The sequence below is a fragment of the Palaemon carinicauda genome, chromosome 37 (assembly GCF_036898095.1).
Source record: "Palaemon carinicauda isolate YSFRI2023 chromosome 37, ASM3689809v2, whole genome shotgun sequence".
Taxonomy (NCBI): Eukaryota; Metazoa; Arthropoda; class Malacostraca; order Decapoda; family Palaemonidae; genus Palaemon; species Palaemon carinicauda.
The window spans coordinates 23,444,813-23,465,327 of record NC_090761.1 but is presented as its reverse complement, the minus strand read 5'-3'; the positions used below and the strand labels follow the sequence as shown (position 1 = coordinate 23,465,327).

Here is a 20,515-nt window from a genome sequence, read left to right as displayed (position 1 = left end):
GGGTGCAAAAAGCAACTCCGATCTCTGATATGGAGTGACCCCCGCAGAGAGGAAGGAACACAAAGTTGCTCTCTTCTTCACAACTCCCGCAGTAAACAGAGCAGCCAGCTCGTTAAAACCATCTCTAATTGCCTTGTCCATACAGGACATAAGCTGGTCAAGATTACTCGTATCTGTGTCCTTCATTTCTTGTTACTTTTCTGCTTAAGGCTCCCAGTGACAAGTCAAGCAAATTAAACACCTCAAAAGCCCTGAACAATCCTTTCAAGAGATGGTCAAACTCCGACACTGACCACCAAACTTAAGTCTTCCTCATTGCCAGGGGACAGGAAGAGTCCACCAGGTTTGAGAAGTCGCCCTGCGCAGACGCCGGAACTCCCAAACCCAAGACTTCCCCCGTCTCATAGCAAACGCTCGACTTAGAAGCTAACTTGGCTGGTGGAAACACGAAGCATGTCTTGCCCAGAGCTTTCTTTGAATCCAACCATGCTCCCATTAATTTCAATGCTCTCTTAGAAGAGCTGGAAAGAACCATTTTTGTATAAAAGGATGTCTTTGCTGCTTTACCAAAGATAAATTCAGAAGGAGGAGATCGCGGAGCAACAGGCGTAAAATTGTCTGGAATTAATTCCGTGAAGACTAGCATTAGCTTCTTGAGGTCCACCGAATGTTGAGGTGGTTTCTCCTCTTCTCCCTCCAAGATATCATCCAATTGTTCCTCCTGAGACAGAATCTCATCCGGATCTTCCTCCAACAAATCAGTGATTGGAGCTGTGTTTTGATCATAACCTTGACCTTCCTGTGCAGGCGCGTGAGTGGCAACATGGGCGCGCTTGCGTTGTTCCATATTCACATCCAATTGACAGCCACTCGCCTTGCATTTGCTGTCATGATTGGTTTTACTATGGGGAGAATCTAGCTGGCATTGACACTCCGCTGCGTCCTGGTGCGCCGCGCTCACGCGATGCTCGCGCTGACGCTCCGCCATTCCATGACTCGACTGGCGTGAGTCGTCACGCTGACACTTGGCGCCTGCCTGCTGCTGACGCTCCGCGGCTTCATTGATTAACTGCTGAGCTTCGTCACGCTGCCGCTTAGGTTCTGCTTGTTGCTGCCGCTGACGCTCCGCCTTGCGCCTGCTCCCATCCTGCCGCTTTGCCGTCCGCTTCACTATTTGGCGAGCGTCGTCACGCTTGGACTGATGATCAGCTGTATGCGCTTTTGCTAGATGTTGTGAAACAGGGCTCTGCCGAGACAAATCTACTTCAACCCGCCGCTGAGCAGTGAAACTGGGAGACCGCCTGTGGGATATCACGTCAATCTCAGAGACAACAGGCCGCCTGTGCGACAACGGGTCTATCACAGAAGAGTGATGCCCAGCCGCACTGCCAATAGCCGGTCGATAAGACTGCATCATCGACGAGAGCTGCTGTTTCATGTCCAACAACGTAGACCACTTTGGTTCACCTTGAGGCGATAATCGCGCAGCCTTTTCTACTGCGAATTCGCCCTCTTCATCACTATCCAACCTTTCACCACTTTCAGGAGAAGAGCCCCAATCTGAAGGGAGAGGCGGAGCATGAATCGTCACGCCCGAACCAGGTATTAACTGAATGAATCACTTTATCTCTATCGGAACCCACATTCGAGCACTTCGCAGGCGAACACTTGTCAAGGAACCGAAAACGCTCAGGTGTATCCCAATGACTACAACCTGGCTGTTGCGGAGAGGGAACATGCCGCCGTTCCACTGACTGAACTTTCCTCTTAATCTGTCTAGAGGTTTGACGCCACCTCTCGTCACGTGACCCTTCATCTGAAGAAGGGGACAAAGCACTAATCTCACCTTTTCTATGACGAGGGTGAGCGACCTGAGCTACGGCAGCAGGATCACTCGAGGGAACGTCTGCGCGATTGATGAAGCCTCTCGTTCTCTTTCGCTGTACGACATAACTTCTCCCCTGGGTGCGGGAGCTTGACAGGGGTCTTAGGCTAGGCGAATGACAGGATCGCGCAGGCGCACCCTCCACAACACTGAACACATTTGTTGAACTTTTAACACTCAATTGATCACTAGTACGACCACCTTTAAGTAAATTAATTTCTGACATAATTTGCTTTTTATCCGACGCTAAAGATTCAACTCTCACACCGAGAGCTTGAATTGCGGACATCTCCCTCATCGTAGGTTCATTTGGCTCTTGATCTACCACTACGGGGGAAGGAATAGGATTAATGATATCAGACACAGGTAAATCCACAGAATGGGAAGAACTACATCTAATCCTATCTCTCTCTAATTTCTGAGTATAACGCTCATAAGCTACCCACTGACTTTCAGTTAACAAATAACATTCTTCACACCGATCCCCAAAAGAACACGATTTTCCCCTACATTTAACACAAATTGTATGCAGATCAACAGAACCCTTAGGAAGGCGAGTGTGACAACCCTTACTCACTTCCTATATACAGGGGAGGGGTCGGCCATATTGAAAAGTGACGAGAGAGAATTAAACAATAACAAAGGTCAAAACAACTAAATAACCCCAAAATAATAAAGATTTCAAGAAAAAATGAAAAGGAAATTACTAAAGCGAAAGCCAAAAACAAAAAGACAGTACATCACCAAATAAACCGTCCAATTGAATGTAAATAGCGAGTGAATTTTCAACGTTCTGGCCAGTATGGCCGGCAGAGAAAATCTGAAGTGGTTGGATTAGTTCTACCTGTAGTCCACCAGGGCGCTAGTGTACACCTGGCATATCTGCGATAGCCGCGAGTTTTGAATAGTTCTGCCGGGGCGTCAGGGACTTTAGCCATTCTTATATAACCAGCGGGTAAGTTTTATGTTTAAAAATGACAAACCACTATGTGTAAAAAAGCTTTGGATTCTGTCAAAACTTTAGCAGTAATGAAAGCTCTTCAAAGACGAGGAGTAGGTAATACTTATCTTAGAATACTTTAAGATTCGGGTAGTACAGTCATCCTAAAAGTACATATAGTGAGAAAATTCTAATTGTAAAAAATAGTTTGACAAGGAGACCCTATCTCTCCTAGATTATTCACAGCATGCCTAGAAGTTTTCAAGAATTAAGATTTGGGAAAATGTAGGAATTACCATCATTTGGAATACCTTAACAACTTAAGATTTGCAGGTGACATAGTTCTATTTAGTAAATCATGGAAAGAATTGGAAGATTTTAGAAGATTTGAACAGAGAAAGCAGAAATGTAGGACTGAAAATGAATATGAGCTAAACAATGATAATGATCAATGAAAATTAAGAGAAGCACCAAATGGGGGTTAAGGACGAACCTCTAGAGACTGTTTAATGAATATCTGTACTTAGGACAGACAGTCTTTCCCCAGGACAATTGAACTGATTATAAGCATGGGATAAAGAGATTTTGGTTAACTAAAAGAGGTTATGAAAAGTAAAATGGCACTTTCATCTAAAAAGAAAATGATTTAATCAGATGGTCCTACTAGTATCATTTATGGAGCCTTACTAAAGCATTCGAACATCAAGCTAGTTACAACTCAAAGAGCTATGGAATGAATAATGATGGGATTAACACTAAAGGACAGAAAAAAGAGCAACTGGGATATGAGAGGAATCTTTCCAGCTCAACGGTCCACTGGCCAGAGCTTCCTGCGGTATATTTACTTGCACAGTAGTCCTCAAAATCCCTCAGGAATCAGGCAAAACTCTGGCCAGTTTCTAGCAGGAAGATTCCAGGCTTGGGGTTCCTCCTGGAGTAGAGGACCTTAAGCAGATCAGACAGACTGCGTTCTGTCTGGAGGGACTGGACGTGGTCGGTGGAGACAGTGTCGTCTGAGCTGACACTGAGACAGGAGCTGGAAGTGTCACCAGAAGTCTCGCTACCACAATCGTCGCTGGTTGACTCCTGGGACATGGTCAAAGTTTCGGGTAATGCTGGTCTGGCTTTTTCCTTGGCCTGGTGTCTCCGCTTTGGAATAGCCCCTGTCTGGGCAAGAACTGCCTCAGCCGTAGCTGCTGGAGCCTTTTCTGGCCTACTGGCTTTGGCCGGGTTGTTCAGGAACTGCTCCCCTAGTCTACTGGCTGCAGTCTCTGGTGGACTAACGGGGTTAGTTGCAGGAACAGGCGAGGAAGCAAGCGGTCTACTCAAAGCAGGAGACTCCAGAAGCCTGGTACAGGGGGGGAGTAACGGTGTGAACCCTGGAGGGGGCTGGAGACCTCCAATCACTGGCTCTGCTCCAGTTACTGGGATTGCCAGACCATTGATATTTGGCCAAGCTGGGGACGTAGAAGGAGCACTGGTGGTCACTGTGGTTGTGACCCCAGTGGCAACGTGGCACGTTGGTGACGGCTCAACGCTCTTCAGGGGCATCACGTGAAGTGTCAGAGACTTGACCTGAGTTGCCAGGTCACTGAAAATCTTGACAAGACTCTCAACATCCCGGCTCTGGCTCTTCTTAGCCTTTTGGCGTTTATTCGATGACGATGCCATATCTAAAGGTTGGTGTTTCCCGGGTCTGGGCACCAATTATGTAGTGGTTTGCGGACTGTGGTTAGAGGTAGCACCCAAACTGCCTAGTGTCCGAATGCCGACCACACCCCCAACGTTCACTACACAAAAAGGTAAAACGGTGGAAAACCAAAAATCTGGTCAAGAGAATGGAGCACTGGGCACCACCCCTTGATTTATACTGGGCAAGGGGACCCAGCTAAAAAATGTAATTGCATTATATTTTTTCAGAGATGTTGTTTTCAGGTTCAGTAAAAAGAAAAAAAAACAATGATACTAAAAAAAAAAAAAAAAAAACAGTCGCTGAGAAGGGGACAAAATGGTGAAAGGAACTGGAATGAAATGCTGTCTTCATAAAAACAAGAAAAATATTTATTTGTAAAAGGAACAAAAAATCTATATCATTCCAGAGAAGTTCCTAACGCTATGCTACAAACATCTACATGTTTTAGTACATCATAAACGCAACTGTGTGTATTGCCAGGGTGGTCCAACTATCTTAACAAACAACACTACTCCTACACTAAGCTTAAAGGAGAACCCCGCAACACTATGGTTTTATGACATCTGTAATGACCAGTAATAAACCTGAAAAGTCAATATCAAATCAACCATCTAGAAAGAAAATATAAAACTGCGAAAATACTGTACTGCAATAGTTTTCCCTAAAGCAATACTGTCCTTATCAATATCCAGTCTACCATTAGGCTGCAAAGTTACTTAAAAATTCTTAGCTTCTGAATAGTATGGCCGCATACGACGCTGTGCAGGTCTCTCCGGGCTTATGGTAGCAATGTCTAGAAAATCTCCAATTGTAAACTCGCCCTGAAATAAATTTTCATCAAAACTTTTCTGACCAACAACAATAGTGCCTAAATCTCTCATTCTTGGAAGGGGTTTTGATAATTCTGGAATGACCAGACTAAACTCTAACACAGTCCCTCTCCTCCTAGCATCTGAATTCACTTCCTGGACCAACGAACAGATATTCCATTTCAATAGCTCCTGTGAACTATTAATGTTTTTGACACAATCTCATATAACGAGATTCTTCCTCATTATATTTCGCACACCGAAACAAAATAGTCATCAACTTTACGGCGTTGACTGCCGAACACGAGCAATAGACAACGGCCTTATAATGCATTTGTTTATATCCCCTCCATGAACTGTTTATACTTATCCGAAATAAAAACCACTCGTTTTTGCGTTATTCAGTCTAACGACAAAGTAAAGTACTTCCAGTTAACAGGCAAGATAATATGAATACAAAGCAGCAACACTGACCACTAAACACAATGGTAACAGGCAATAGGCAACTTCATCTTTCCTATATACTAAGAAGAATAACCTAAACTTCTCTCCCTACTGGGTGTAGGGGCCTGCTGTCAGTACCTGCTAAAAGAAATAATAACGGATTAAGGCACCTTTTTGGGGGCACTTGAGGGCAATAAACATTGTGTGTCAAATAAAAGTGTTTTTTCATACAATATAAACCATAAAACTTTCTTTGGCACAAACCATTATGTATTGCACGAAGGAGGACATCGCCTAGAACAAGCTTTCTCCCAGCCCCATGGGAAAAAGCCTAGGTGTATAACATATGTTGGTCACTGAACAATCTCTATTGCAAACGAAAGAGAAGTCCCTTGAAGGAGGCACTAGCTTAGAACTTTGCTTCCCCCCAGCCCCAAAGGGGAAGAAGCACAGTCTTCAGTGATGAGATAGCAGAAGCTGATCTTCGTCGAGCTGTCACCAATTTTTCCCGAAAGAGGGAAAGTTGCTGAAGGGCTGAAGAAAGAAAGCTCTCCCTCAGAAGGGGGACCAGCCCAACTCCGGGGAAGGTTAACTCTCCCTTGTAAGGGAAGGTTCTCCAACCCATGGAGGCGAACCTCTTGGCAGCACTCTATGCTTTCCATCAACAAGCCTTGTTCAAGTTGAAGGTAGCCAACGAGTGCTACCTCGCAAGGTGAGCAGCTCACGAGCTGCCACAGATGGAGCAGGACATTGACCGGATTGGCCGAATATATCGTCTCTGCTTTTTATGTTGGCTGCTATCTGTAAGAAAGAAAAAATGAAAGTTATGATGAATTACAATTCATAATTCCACTACAAAATGTAAACTACTCCGGGAATAACTCAACCTTACTTGGAAGGGAGCGGACAAGTTGAGTTAAGCATTCGCTCCGCCAGCCAAGGAAGATTGTCGGCCCATCAACGGCAATGGGAGCGGAAACGAGAGCTGAAAACTTAATTATAAGCAGTCATTAAATTTAAATTAAGTGGTGAATAAACCAACGGGAGTGCCATCAAACCCACGAACAGGAAAGGTGTAACACCACTGCGAAACTGTCGGCCACCCACGAAGAGGGAGGGCGACAAGGTAAGGAAGTAGTAGTATCAACACAATGACAAACGCCCTTGCGGTGGAGGCCACCGGATACGCTGTCACGCAAACAGCAACAGTGATAAATTAAAAACATTTGATGACATATGACTGTTTCAATATATAAATATATATATATATATATATATATATATATATATATATATATATATATATATTATATATTGTATACATAATGTAAAAACACACAAATGAATAAAAAAGAATAAAATAAACAGAATTCACTGTTTAGCTTAAAAATCAAGAACAACTATGGTACTCTCTGGTATCAGCCTTAAATGACCAGTCCCAAAACTCATTTTCTTTACGTTGTGTACACAGAAGGATAAGGAGCAACCTTAGACAACCATTCACTGTTCAGAATAATAATAATAATAATAATAATAATAATAATAATAATAATAATAATAATATGATATTTTGATTATAAAATAAATTTTTGAATATACTTACCCGGTGAATATATAATAGCTGACGTCTCCGACGGCTCGACAGAAACACAAAAACTCGCGAGCGATCGCCGTGAAGGTTGCGGGTGTGCCCACCAGCGCCGACTATCGGCCAGATACCGCATATACTTGTAAACAGCTCCGGTTCTTCTCATTCCGCTGGGTCTCTATCGGGGAGGAAGGGAGGGCCTTTAATTTATATATTTACCGGGTAAGTATATTCAAAAATTTATTTTATAATCAAAATATCATTTTTAAATATTAAACTTAGCCGGTGAATATATAATAGCTGATTCACACCCATGGTGGTGGGTAGAGACCAGTATTAATACAATAAAGGTGTATATGCTTAGAGTTTTTGACAGTTATATCATAACAAAACCCAAATAAATATAGGTACCTGGTAAGGAAGCTGACTCTGACGATTACTCTGCCTTATTAGTCCGCTTTCCTCACGAAGCCCAGCCATCCTCTCAGGATGCTGAAAGACTTCCAGGAGCTGTTATATCCAGGGCGACCACCCATACAACAGGACCTCATCAAAACCCTTAATCTGGGCGCTCTCAAGAAAAGACATTTGACCACCCGCCAAATCAAAAAGGATGCGAAAGGCTTCTCAGCCTTCCGTACAACCCAAACAAGATTAAAAACATTTCAAGAGAAGATTAAAAGGATATTGGGATTAAGGGAATGTAGTGGTAGAACCCTCACCCACTACTGCACTCGCTGCAACGAATGGACCCAGTGTGTAGCAGTCCTCATAAAGAGTCTGGACGTCTTTTAAGTAAAATGAAGCGAACACCGACTTGCTCCTCCAAAAGGTCGCGTCCATAATACTTCGCAGAGATCTGTTTTGCTTAAAGGCCACGGAAGTTGCTATCGCTCTTACTTCGTGCGTCTTGACCTTAAGTAAACAACGATCTTTTTCACTTTAGTGAGAATGAGCCTCTCGGATTAAAAATCTAATAAAATACAACAAAGCATTTTTAGACATAGGCAATGAGGGCTTCTTAACTGAGCACCATAAGGCCTCAGATCCACCTCGTAAAGATCTGGTACGAGCTAAATAAAACTTAAGAGCTCTAACTGGGCACAGTACTCTTTCAAGCTCGTTGCCTACGATCTCTGATAGGCAAGGTATATCAAAAGATTTAGGCCAAGGACGAGAAGGCAGTTCATTTTTGGCCAAGAAACCAAGCTGAAGCGAACATGTGGCTTTATCTGTAGAAAAGCCGATGTTTTTACTAAAGGCATGGATCTCACTGACCCTTTTAGCCGAAGCTAAGCACACTAAGAAAAGCGTCTTGAGGGTGAGATCCTTCAGGGAGGCTGAATGTAATGGCTCAAACCTTTCGGACATTAGGAACCTTAGGACCACGTCTAAGTTCCATCCAGGAGTTGCCATACGACGCTCCTTAGAGGTCTCGAAGGACTTAAGGAGATCTTGGAGATCTTTATTATTGGACAGATCTAAGCCTCTATGTCTGAACACAGAAGCCAACATGCTCCTGTAGCCCTTAATAGTGGGAGCAGAGAGGGAGCGAACATTTCTCAGATGCAGGAGAAAGTCTGCAATTTGGGCTACAGAGGTACTGGAAGAGGAAATGGATGATGACTTGCACCAGTCTCTAAAGACTTCCCACTTCAACTGGTAGACCTTGATGGTAGAAGCTCTCCTAGCTCTCGCAATCGCTCTGGCTGCCTCCTTCAAAAATCCTCGAGCTCTTGAGAGTCTTTCGATAGTCTGAAGGCAGTCAGACGAAGCGCGGGGAGGCTTTGATGAAGACTCCTTACGTGGGGCTGCCGTAAGAGATCCATCCTTAAAGGTAGACTCCTTGGAACGTCTACCAGCCATTGAAGTACCTCTGTGAACCACTCTCTCGCGGGCCAGAGGGGAGCAACCAACGTCAACCTTGTCCCTTCGTGAGAGGCGAACTTCTGCAGTACCTTGTTGATGATCTTGAACGGCGGGAATGCGTACGCGTCCAGGTGAGACCAGTCCAGTAGAAAAGCATCTATGTGGGCTGCCTCTGGATCTGGGACTGGAGAGCAATAGGTCGGGAGCCTTTTGGTCAACGAGGTGGCAAAGAGGTCTATGGTGGGTTGGCCCCAAGTCACCCAAAGACTCTTGCACACATCCTTGTGGAGGGTCCATTCTGTGGGGATCACCTGACCTCTCCGACTGAGACAGTCCGCCAAGACGTTCAAGTCCCCCTGGATGAATCTTGTCAACAGGGAGATGCCTCGATCTTTTGACCAGAGGAGGAGGTCCCTTGCGATGACGAACAGTGTGTGGGAGTGAGTGCCTCCTTGCTTGGAGATGTACGCCAAGGCTGTGGTGTTGTCCGAATTGACTTCTACCACCTTGTTTCGTAGAAGACTCTCGAAACTCGTCAAGGCCAAGTGAACCGCCAACAGCTCCTTGCAGTTGATGTGCATGCTCCTCTGATCCGACGTCCAAAGACCCGAACATTCCAGACCGTCCAGAGTCGCTCCCCAACCCAAATCCGACGCGTCTGAGAACAACACGTGGTTTGGGTTCTTGACCGCCAGGGACAGACCCTCTCGCAGACTTATGTTGCTGTCCCACCAGTTCAGGCACGTTTTTACTGGCTCGGAGATCGGGATTGACACAGCTTCCAAAGTCTTGCTCTTGTTCCAATGGGAGTCTAGATGGAACTGGAGAGGGCGAAGGTGAAGTCTCCCTAGTGAGATAAATTGCTCCAGGGATGACAGAGTCCCTAAGAGGCTCATCCAACTTCTCACTGAGCAACGGTCTTTTTTTAGCATGAGGCGGACTTTGAGCAGGGCTTGTTCTATCCTGGTGGCAGACGGAAAAGCCCGAAAAATTAGACTGCGAATCTCCATCCCCAAATAGAGAATCGTCTGGGAGGGATTCAGTTGAGACTTTTCTAAGTTCACCAACAGTCCCAACTCCTTTGCCAGACCCAACGTCCATTGAAGGTCCTGCAGACAGCGATGACGGGACTATGCTCTGAGAAGCCAGTCGTCCAGGTACAGGGAGGCTCGAATTCCCGATAAATGAAGAAATTTTGCCACATTCCTCATGAGCCTCGTAAACACGAGAGGAGCAGGGCTGAGGCCGAAGCACAGTGCTCGGAACTGGTACACCACATTCCTGTAAACAAACCTCAGATACGGTTGAGAATCTGGGTGTATAGGAATGTGGAAGTACGCATCCTGCAGGTCGAGAGAGACCATCCAGTCTCCCTCTCTGACCGCTGCTAGGACGGACTTCGTGGTCTCCATCGTAAATTTTGTTTTTACAACAAAAACGTTGAGCGCACTGACGTCCAGCACTGGCCTCCAACCTCCTGTATGCTTCAGGACTAGGAAGAGACGGTCGTAAAATCCCGGTGATTGAAGGTCCGAGACTTTCACCACCGCTCCCTTCTCTAGCAACAGAGAAACCTGCTGATGTAGAGCTTGTCTCCTTGACTCCTCTCGTTACCTGGGAGAGAGGTCTAAAGGAACTGTTACTAGAGGAGGTCTGCGTACAAAAGGTATTTTGTACCCCTCCTTGAGCAACAACACAGACTCTTGGTCTGCACCCCTCTTCTCCCAGGCCTGCCAGAAGCTGTTCAGTCTGGCCCCTACCGCTGTCTGAGGACGTGGGCAGTCAGACTCTGCCACGGGAGGACTTGGATCCTCTCCTCTTGCCTCTTTTACCGTCGGCACGAGCGCCTCCCCTGCTGGGGGCTCTGCCACGAAAGGGAGGGATAAACCTAGTCGCTGGGGTATCGATCTTGGGTCTTGCGACATAAGACGATGAAGGAGCACCCTTACGAGCAGAAGTAGCCATCAGGTCGTGTGTATCCTTCTGCACCAGCGAAGCCGCAATATCCTTGATCAACTGTTGAGGAAACAAGGCAGATGACAAGGGGGCAAAGAGAAGCTCCGACCTTTGACAGGGAGTTACTCCTGCCGAAAGGAACGAGCAAAGAGTCTCCCTCTTCTTCAGGAATCCAGCCGTAAAGGTAGCGGCGAAGTCACTGGAGCCATCACGGATGGCTTTGTCCATGCAGGACATAATAAGCACGGAAACGTCCTGGTCGGCCGACAAGATCTTCCTGCTTAATGCTCCTAGAGACCAATCTAAGAAGTTAAAAACTTCGAAGGCCCTTTAAACCCCTTTAAGGAGATGGTCAAGGTCCGAGGAGGACCAATAAACTTTAGAGCGTCTCATGGCCAGGCGACGGGGAGAGTCTACGAGGCTTGAAAAGTCTCCCTGGGCAGAGGCAGGAACTCCCAAGCCGAGAACTTCTCCCGTGTCATACCAGACGCTCGCTCTAGAAGCTAGTTTAAAAGGAGGGAAAGCAAAGGCCGTCTTCCCCAAACTCCTCCTGGTGATCAACCAGTCGCCTAGCAAACGTAAAGCCCTCTTAGAAGAGCGAGAGAGCACTAGCTTAGTAAAAGAAGGCTTCGAAGCAGCTAGGCCAAGCGCAAACTCTGACGGAGGCGAACGAGGAGCAGAAGTTACAAAATGGTCTGGGAAAAGATCCTTAAAAATCATCATGATTTTCTTAAAGTCCATAGAGGGTTGAGCAGCTTTAGGCTCTTCTCCGTCTGATAAAATGCCCAAAGGAATATCAGTAGGCGGAGGATCAGCAACTTCCTCATCTGAAGGAACCTCGTCCGACAATTGTCGAGTCTCATGAAAAGGAGAGACCTGTCGCGGCGGCAATGCTTGACAGGCAATGTCCACAAGCAAAGGAGCAGCAGTAGCAGTCGAGGAAGCGACGTCATGCCGCTGCTGAAAGGACTGAAAACCTTGCGACTGACCAACAACAACAACAGGAGTTGATGGACGCTCGACGTCACGTCGGAACTGCATTGACTGCCTAGACTGAGCAATCAAAACAACCTTTGACTGCGGTGCTTGACGCTCAACGTCAAGTCGAGGCAACTGAGCTGGTTGGCGAACGTCCTGAACGTCAACACGAGACTGCGGCAGCGGCTGACCGTCAAGGGTCTAGAAACCTTGCGCCAAGGTTTCTTTTGCGAAAAGCCTTCGGATGACGAGGAGAAAACAGCCTCGCTCGTCTTATGGTAGGGGCGATCTTGACGAGAAACGCCCGATACCAAAGAGGGAACGTCTGTACGTTGGTTAAAGCCTCTCGTCCCCTTAAGTCCTACGACATTACTTCTCCCTGGTGCAGGGGAGCCTGAAAGAGGTCTCGGACTAGGGGAGCGACAAGCACGAACAGACGAACCCTCGGTCGCAACACTAAATACACTTTGCGCACTTATCACTTTATCACTACGATTTTCTGATTTGGCACTCTGACACTTCAATAAATTCACATCTGACATGAGTTGGTTACGGTCCGATACTAAGGACTCAACTTTCTCGCCTAAAGCTTGAATGGCAAGAAACATATCCCGCATGGACGGTTCATGAGTGCTAGTAGAGAGTACAGGAACAACTACTACAGGGGAAGGATTAGGTTCAGGGGCATGGGAGGAGGAAAATTCCAACGACCTAGAGGAGCTTCTCCTCACCCTCTCTCTCTCCAGCTTACGAGAATATTTATCAAATTCAAGCCAGTCGAATTCCGACAAGACCACGCACTCATCACACCGATCTCCTAATTGGCAGGTTTTACCCCGGCAATTAGAACGCACGGTATGTGGGTCGAGAGAGGCCTTGGGAAGACGTTTGTTACAATCCCTAGCATTACATTTGCGAAATTTAGGTCCAGGGATAGGAGAAGGGTCAGCCATATTGAACAGTCAAAGAAAATCCAAAACAAATCCAAAGTCATCAACAATAAACACTAGCCAAAAAAGGGTTCAAGAGTTTTAATTGAAGAGAAAAACACCCGTCACAGCGAAAGCTCAAAACAACCAAAATGAAGTACTTCACCAAAAATGGCGAAAACTCAAGGTCAACAGCGAGCGGAATCAACTTGTCGATAAGACCGACAGAGAAGAACTGGAGCTGTTTACAAGTATATGCGGTATCTGGCCGATAGTCGGCGCTGGTGGGCACACCCGCAACCTTCACGGCGATCGCTCGCGAGTTTTTGTGTTTCTGTCGAGCCGTCCGAGACGTCAGCTATTATATATTCACCGGCTAAGTTTAATATTTATAAAATAATAATAATAATAATACAGTGGAACCTCTACATACGATTGTCCTAACATACGAAGTAAAATTCGACCAAATTTCTGTCTCGACACCCGAAGTGTTGCTCCAACATACGAAGTAAACAATACGCTTACCTGTGGCATTTTCTCGAAAGCGTCCAGCGTCGTTTGTTGTTGACGCCGCTAGACGGCAGCACATCGGAGGGACGCCAATCGAGCGTCACCTTGATCAGTCCTCTCATCTCGTGCGCATCGTGTGGTTGTTCTCTATTCGCTCAGTTTTAAGTTTTTTATCTTCCCTTTTCACGTGTTGTTTTGTGTGTTCTGTAGTCATGGGTCCTAAAAAGCTTAGTTTCGATTCAGGAAGTAGTAGTAGTGGTGAGAAAAAGAGGAAGTCTATGCTTTCATTAGAATTAAAGCAAGAAATAATAGAAAAGCATGAGCGAGGTGTACGTGTTAGCGATCTGGCTAAACAATATGGCCGGAATATGTCTACGATCTCAACGATCATAAAACAGAAGTCAGCCATTAAAGCAGTGAAACCTTCGAAGGGGATCACGATTATTTCCAAACGTCGTAGCCCTACCCTTGAAGAGATGGAACGACTTTTGTTAACATGGATCACAAACAAGGAGATTGTTGGCGATACGATCACGGAAACGATCATTTGTGAGAAGGGCAGCGCTATCTACAGTGACTTGAAGGCAGCGCGTTCTTGGCGTGACGCGGGGAGAGTTCAGCCGATCCTACGACGGAGGAATTCAAGGCGTCTCGAGGTTGGTTCGAGAAATATGACAAATTCGTAGATAATTTGTATTTTTCCTAACCATACAAACCTTAGTTATTTACATGGGGTAATCACTTCGGCGTAGCTGAATGACGAGCCATAAAAGTTTTAATGAGGGTTTCCTACCCTGCCGCTAGTTAGCGGGGGGTAGGGAGGGGGTAGCTAGCTAACACCCCCCCCCCTTTACACACACCGGTGAATGCTTCACTTTGCTTAGAGGTAGGACTTGCCTTGGGGGACAGGGCTGGTGGGCACACATGTGTAAATAGCTAAGGTTTGTATAGTTAGGAAAAATACAAATTATCTACGAATTTGTCATTTGTTCCGTAACTGAAATACAAACCACGCTATTTACGTGGGGTGACTCAACCCTTAGAAAGGGCGGTAAGTCCCCAGCCATACTGGCTTTGGTTTGCCCGGGGACCCCAAATTCGAGTGTGTAAGTACTCAAGAAGTAAGGGGTCCCTGCTCCTCGCTGGAAGCTGTGAAACTGCTGCGGCCTACATAAGCTGTGTGTGAAGGTGAGAAGTGACTCGTCCTAGGAAGTTGACCTGGAGTTCTTCAGCTAGAAATCTAGGCTAGGACTCTCCCAATACCACCTCGTCGTGGTATGGGGACATGACAGTAGTGGTCCCTCGGTTATCGCTGTTAATGGGGACCGAGACCACCCGCGAAAACTGAAAATCCGCGAAGTAGCGGCGCCTCTTCAAAAATGCTTAAAAAAACGTATATATACCCCCCCCTGTATACAGTACACCATATAGAATACGTGTAGAGAGAGAGAGAGAGTGTGAAATTCATGTTATAACAAAAAAAAAAAAAACTAAAATGTGTTGTCTGTTTACAATAACAATTGAGGGTCTAGAACACTGTTCTACCGAACAATTTACTTGCGAACAACCAATTATCGTTATCAGCTTTCAAAAACAAGCAAACACTACAACTAGCTAACATAATTAGTCCGTCATTTTGCGCAACAAATTAACATTTATAATTTCTATTTCTGGGGGTTTAAGATTACAGTTAATACATAAATAAAATTGTACCATACCATATAGAAAATGGGTGTAGAGAGAGAGAGAGAGAGAGAGAGAGAGAGAGAGAGAGAGAGAGAGAGAGAGAGAGAGAGAGAGAGAAAGAGAGAGAGAGAGAGAGAGAAAGAGAGAGAGAGAGAGAGAGAGAGAGAGAGAGAGATTCATGTTAAACAATCAAACAATAAAACATTTAACTTACCTCTTACAATAAGTTCTTCTAAGCGTAGTTGATGAAAAGACCTGTCCAGTACGATGAGGTGATAACGATGAATGACTGCACAGGGGCATGAAGAGCTTTACTGCTCCTCGGATGACGCCGCAGACGATGCAGGAGAAGCTGCAGGAGGCGGCGTAGTGGCTGCAGGAGGTGTCGTAATGGATGCAGGAGGAGGCGTAGTGGCTATAGGAGGTGGCGTAGTGGCTATAGGAGGTGGCGTAGTGGCTATAGGAGGTGGCGTAAGGGATGCAGGAGGCGGTGTAGCGGCTGCAGGAGGATCTTCTTCTAGTTTTTTGCGCGTAAGAAACATCGTTATTGGGAGTTGTGAACGTTGTTTTTTTTTTGTCGATGAAGATGCGCCTATAAACAGCCATGACGTCATCAATACGATTGCTGAATTCAACGGCTCTTACCCTGTTGTCATCCATTTCTTTGGCCCTTTTTTGGAGGTCTTTGGCAACATTGAAGAGGTCCTGTAAATTATGCAATGTAAGGCCACCTTCTTCAGCTTCGTCACCTTCGTCACTAGCAGACTCGTCTTCCTCCTCACTCGCCGATTTGGTCATTTCCTGTAGGTCCTCCTCTGTCAGTGGGTTTGAGTGGCAGTCGATGAGATTGTTAATTTCATCAGCCGTCATATCCGAGAAGCCTTCAGTCTGCACCAACCGAGCCAGCCTGACGGCAGAGTGATGTATTTCATTAGGCGTGAAACCCTCATAGTCATGAGTGATTTTGTTTGGCCACAATTTCTTCCAGCTGGAGATGAGTGTCTGTTCTTTCATGTCCTTTAGGGCATTCTGAATATTAGCCAGACACGTAGCTATGTTGTAGTCCTTCCAATAAGCTTTGATGCTGAAGGTCTCGTCGGTCTCTTCAATGGAGGAGATGAGACCCTCCATTGTTGACTTAGTGTAGAGGGCTTTGAAGGCCCTAATAACCCCCTGATCCATGGGCTGTATAAGGGAAGTGGTGTTGGGGGGAAGGAACTCCACCTGTACCCCTTCATAATGCAAATTAGTTGCATGACCTCCTGCACAGTCCATGAAGAGAACCACTTTAAAGGGCAGGCCCTTTTCAGCCAGGTAAAGCTTTACCTGTGGTATGAAAGAGTTAAGGAACCAATCAAGTGTGAGGGCCTTGGTGATCCATGCCTTTTTATTGGCCATCCAGTACACTGGCAGTAAGGCTTTGTTCTTGTTTTTCAATGCTCGAGGATTCTGTGACTTGTAGATAAGGCTGGGCTTCAGCATGAATCCTGCAGCATTGCCACACATGAGCAGAGTCACTCGATCCTTGTGAGCTTTGAAACATGTTATTTTGATAATAAAATAAATTTTTGAATATACTTACCCGGTGATTATATAGCTGCAACTCTGTTGCCCGACAGACAACTCTACGGTAAAAACTCGCCAGCGATCGCTACACAGGTTGCGGGTGTGCCCAACAGCGCCATCTGTCGTCCAGATACCCAGTACTCAATGTAAACAAAGACTCAATTTTCTCCTCGTCCCACTGCGTCTCTATTGGGGAGGAAGGGAGGGTCCTTTAATTTATAATCACCGGGTAAGTATATTCAAAAATTTATTTTATTATCAAAATAACATTTTTCAATATTTAACTTAGCCGGTGATTATATAGCTGATTCACACCCAGGGGGGTGGGTAGAGACCAGCAATATATGTTTACACTTTTATGAGCTAAGAGTTTTTATTTCATTTTAGAAGTTATCAAAATAACAAAAACAAAATAAATAGGTACCTGGTAAGGAAGTCGACTTGAACAATTTCTCTGCCTTTTAAGTACGTCTTCCTTACGGAGCCTCGCGATCCTCTTAGGATGCTGATCGACCCCTAGGATCTGAAGTATCAAGGGTTGCAACCCATACAACAGGACCTCATCAAAACCCCTAATCTAGGCGCTCTCAAGAAATGACTTTGACCACCCGCCAAATCAACCAGGATGCGAAAGGCTTCTTAGCCTTCCGGACAACCCAAAAAACAACAATAAAAACATTTCAAGAGAAAGATTAAAAGGGTATGGAATTAGGGAATTGTAGTGGTTGAGCCCTCACCCACTACTGCACTCGCTGCTACGAATGGTCCCAGTGTGTAGCAGTTCTTGTAAAGATACTGGACATCTTTCAAGTAAAATGACGCGAACACTGACTTGCTTCTCCAATAGGTTGCGTCCATTATACTTTGCAGAGATATATTTTGCTTAAAGGCCACGAAAGTTGTTACAGCTCTAACTTCGTGCGTCTTCACCTTAAGCAAAGTTCGGTCTTCCTCACTCAGATGTGAATGAGCTTCTCGTATTAACAATCTGATAAAGTCTGACCAAGCATTCTTTGACAAAGGCAAGGATGGTTTCTTAACTGAACACCATAAAGCTTCAGATTGGCCTTGTAAAGGTTTAGTACGCTTTAAATAGAACTTAAGAGCTCTAACAGGGCATAAGACTCTTTCTAGTTCATTGCCTACGATCTCCGATAAGCTGGGGATATCGAAAGATTTAGGCCAAGGCCGAGAAGGCAGCTCATTTTTGGCTAGAAAACCAAGTTGTAGCGAACAAGTGGCTTTTTCTGACGAAAATCCTATGTTCTTGCTGAAGGCATGAATCTCACTGACTCTTTTAGCCGAGGCTAAGCATACCAGGAAAAGAGTCTTAAGAGTGAGATCTTTCAGGGAGGCTGATTGTAACGGCTCCAACCTGTCTGACATGAAGAATCTTAGTACCACGTCTAAATTCCATCCAGGGGTAGCCAAACGACGCTCCTTGGTGGTCTCCAAAGACTTAAGGAGGTCTTGCAGATCTTTATGTTTGGAAAGATCTAAGCCTCTATGCCGGAAGACCGATGCCAACATGCTTCTGTAGCCCTTGATAGTGGGAGCTGAAAGGGATCGTCCTTTTCTCAGGTATAAGAGAAAAACAGCTATTTGAGCTACAGAGGTACTGGTCGAGGATACAGAAACTGACTTGCACCAGTCTCGGAAGACTTCCCACTTCGATTGGTAGACTCTAATGGAAGAAGCTCTCCTTGCTCTAGCAATCGCACTGGCTGCTTCCTTCGAAAAGCCTCTAGCTCTCTCGAGTCTTTTGATAGTCTGAAGGCAGTCAGACGAAGAGCGTGGAGGCTTTGGAGTACCTTCTTTACGTGTGGCTGACGTAGAAGGTCTACCCTTAGAGGAAGACTACTGGGAACGTCTACTAACCATCGAAGTATCTCGGTGAACCATTCTCTCGCGGGCCAGAGGGAAGCAACTAACGTCAACCTTGTCCCTTCGTGAGAGGCGAACTTCTGCAGTACCTTGTTGACAATCTTGAACGGTGGGAATGCGTAGAGATCCAGATGTGACCAATCTAGGAGGAAAGCATCTATATGTATTGCTGCTGGGTCCGGGACTGGAGAGCAATAGATTGGAAGCCTCTTGGTCAGCGAGGTTGCCAAGAGATCTATGGATGGTTTTACCCCAAGTGGCCCAAAGTCTCTTGCACACATCCTTGTGGAGGGTCCATTCGGTTGGAATTACTTGCCCTTTCCGACTGAGACAATCTGCTATGACGTTCAAGTCGCCTTGGATGAACCTCGTTACTAGGGAGATGTCTTGACCTTTTGACCAGATGAGCAGGTCCCTTGTGATCTCGTACAACGTCAGTGAGTGGGTACCTCCTTGTTTGGAGATGTACGCCAAGGCCGTGGTGATGTCCGAGTTAACTTCCACCACTTTGCCTCGAAGGAGAGACTTGAAGCTTTTCAAGGCCAGATGTACTGCCAACAGCTCCTTGCAGTTGATATGCATGCTCCTCTGACTCGAGTTCCACAGTCCTGAGCATTCCCGACCGTCTAGTGTCGCGCCCCAGCCCACGTCCGATGCGTCCGAGAAGAGAACGTGGTTGGGAGTCTGAACAGCCAGGGGAAGACCCTCTCTTAGGTTGATATTGTCCTTCCACCAAGTCAGACAAGACTTTATCTTTTCGGAAACCGGGATCGAGACCGCTTCTAGCGTCTTGTCCTTTTTCCAGTGAAAAGCTAGATGGTATTGAAGAGGACGGAGGTGTAGTCTTCCTAGTGACACAAATTGTTCCACGGATGACAGCGTCCCTACCAGACTCATCCACAGCCTGACTGAGCAGCGTTCCTTCTTCAGCATCTTCTGGATGGATAGCAGGGCTTGATCTATTCTGGGGGCTGATCGTCTTGTTGTTCAGCAACGTCCTCATCAGAGGGTTCCTCATCCGAAAACTGATGAGGAAACGGCAACGGAGTGGGCAACGTCTGGCTCGCTGAGTCCGGTCGCACTGGTGGATGCGTGACGGAGCCGGACGCAACATCATGGAACTGCTGCACAGTCTGTGAACTGTCAACAACCATGGGTGCGCGAGGAAGCACAGCGTCAACCCGAGACTGTCTAGACCGTCTGGGTTGTGCAGTCAACACCCTACCGGGTTGCTGAGGTTGATGCACTGCGTCAAAACAAGTCACCTCTGCTGGTTGTTGAACGTCCTGAACGTCAACAACCCCCTCCGAGCGTCGCTTAACGTCAACGTGCGGCTGGCAACCCACACTGGGTCGCATCGGTGGAGGAACCACCTCAACTGGCAGACGCGAGTAGGTTACCTCAGCGTCAACAGGGCGCACAACCGACCGGTTGGAAGGTTGTTGGCCAGAAGGTTCGGTAGCAACCTTCTCCGCATTAAAGTCCTCTATCAAGGACGCAAGCTTGGACTGCATGTCTTGCAGCAAAGCCCATTTAGGGTCTACGGGAGCAGGTGTGGCAACAGACGGGGTTAGGGACTGAGGCGGTACCGTTTACCATCCCTGAAAGCCTTGTTATGCATGACATAATTGTACAGCAAAACTTCAAAGGCTCGAAAACAGCTGTGAAGTTGACCTGTAAACAACTTGGAGCGTCTCCTGGCCAGGCGCCAGGGAGAGTCTACGAGAATTGAGAAGTCTATCTGGGCAGAGGCATGAACTCCCAAGCCGAGAACTTCT

The 20,515-nt window shown here is 46.2% G+C and overlaps 1 protein-coding gene across 1 annotated transcript; it reads right to left on the bottom strand.

The window, feature by feature from the left end:
• Window positions 1–301: 301 nt before the first annotated feature.
• Window positions 302–16,157, bottom strand: LOC137629231 (trichohyalin-like). Its single transcript, XM_068360495.1, has 4 exons — window positions 15,933–16,157; window positions 6,497–6,572; window positions 2,024–2,212; window positions 302–1,560 (listed from the first exon to the last, which is right to left on the bottom strand). Exons 1-4 carry the CDS (start codon window positions 16,155–16,157, stop codon window positions 302–304), a joined length of 1,749 nt encoding a protein of 582 aa, XP_068216596.1.
• Window positions 16,158–20,515: the final 4,358 nt, after the last annotated feature.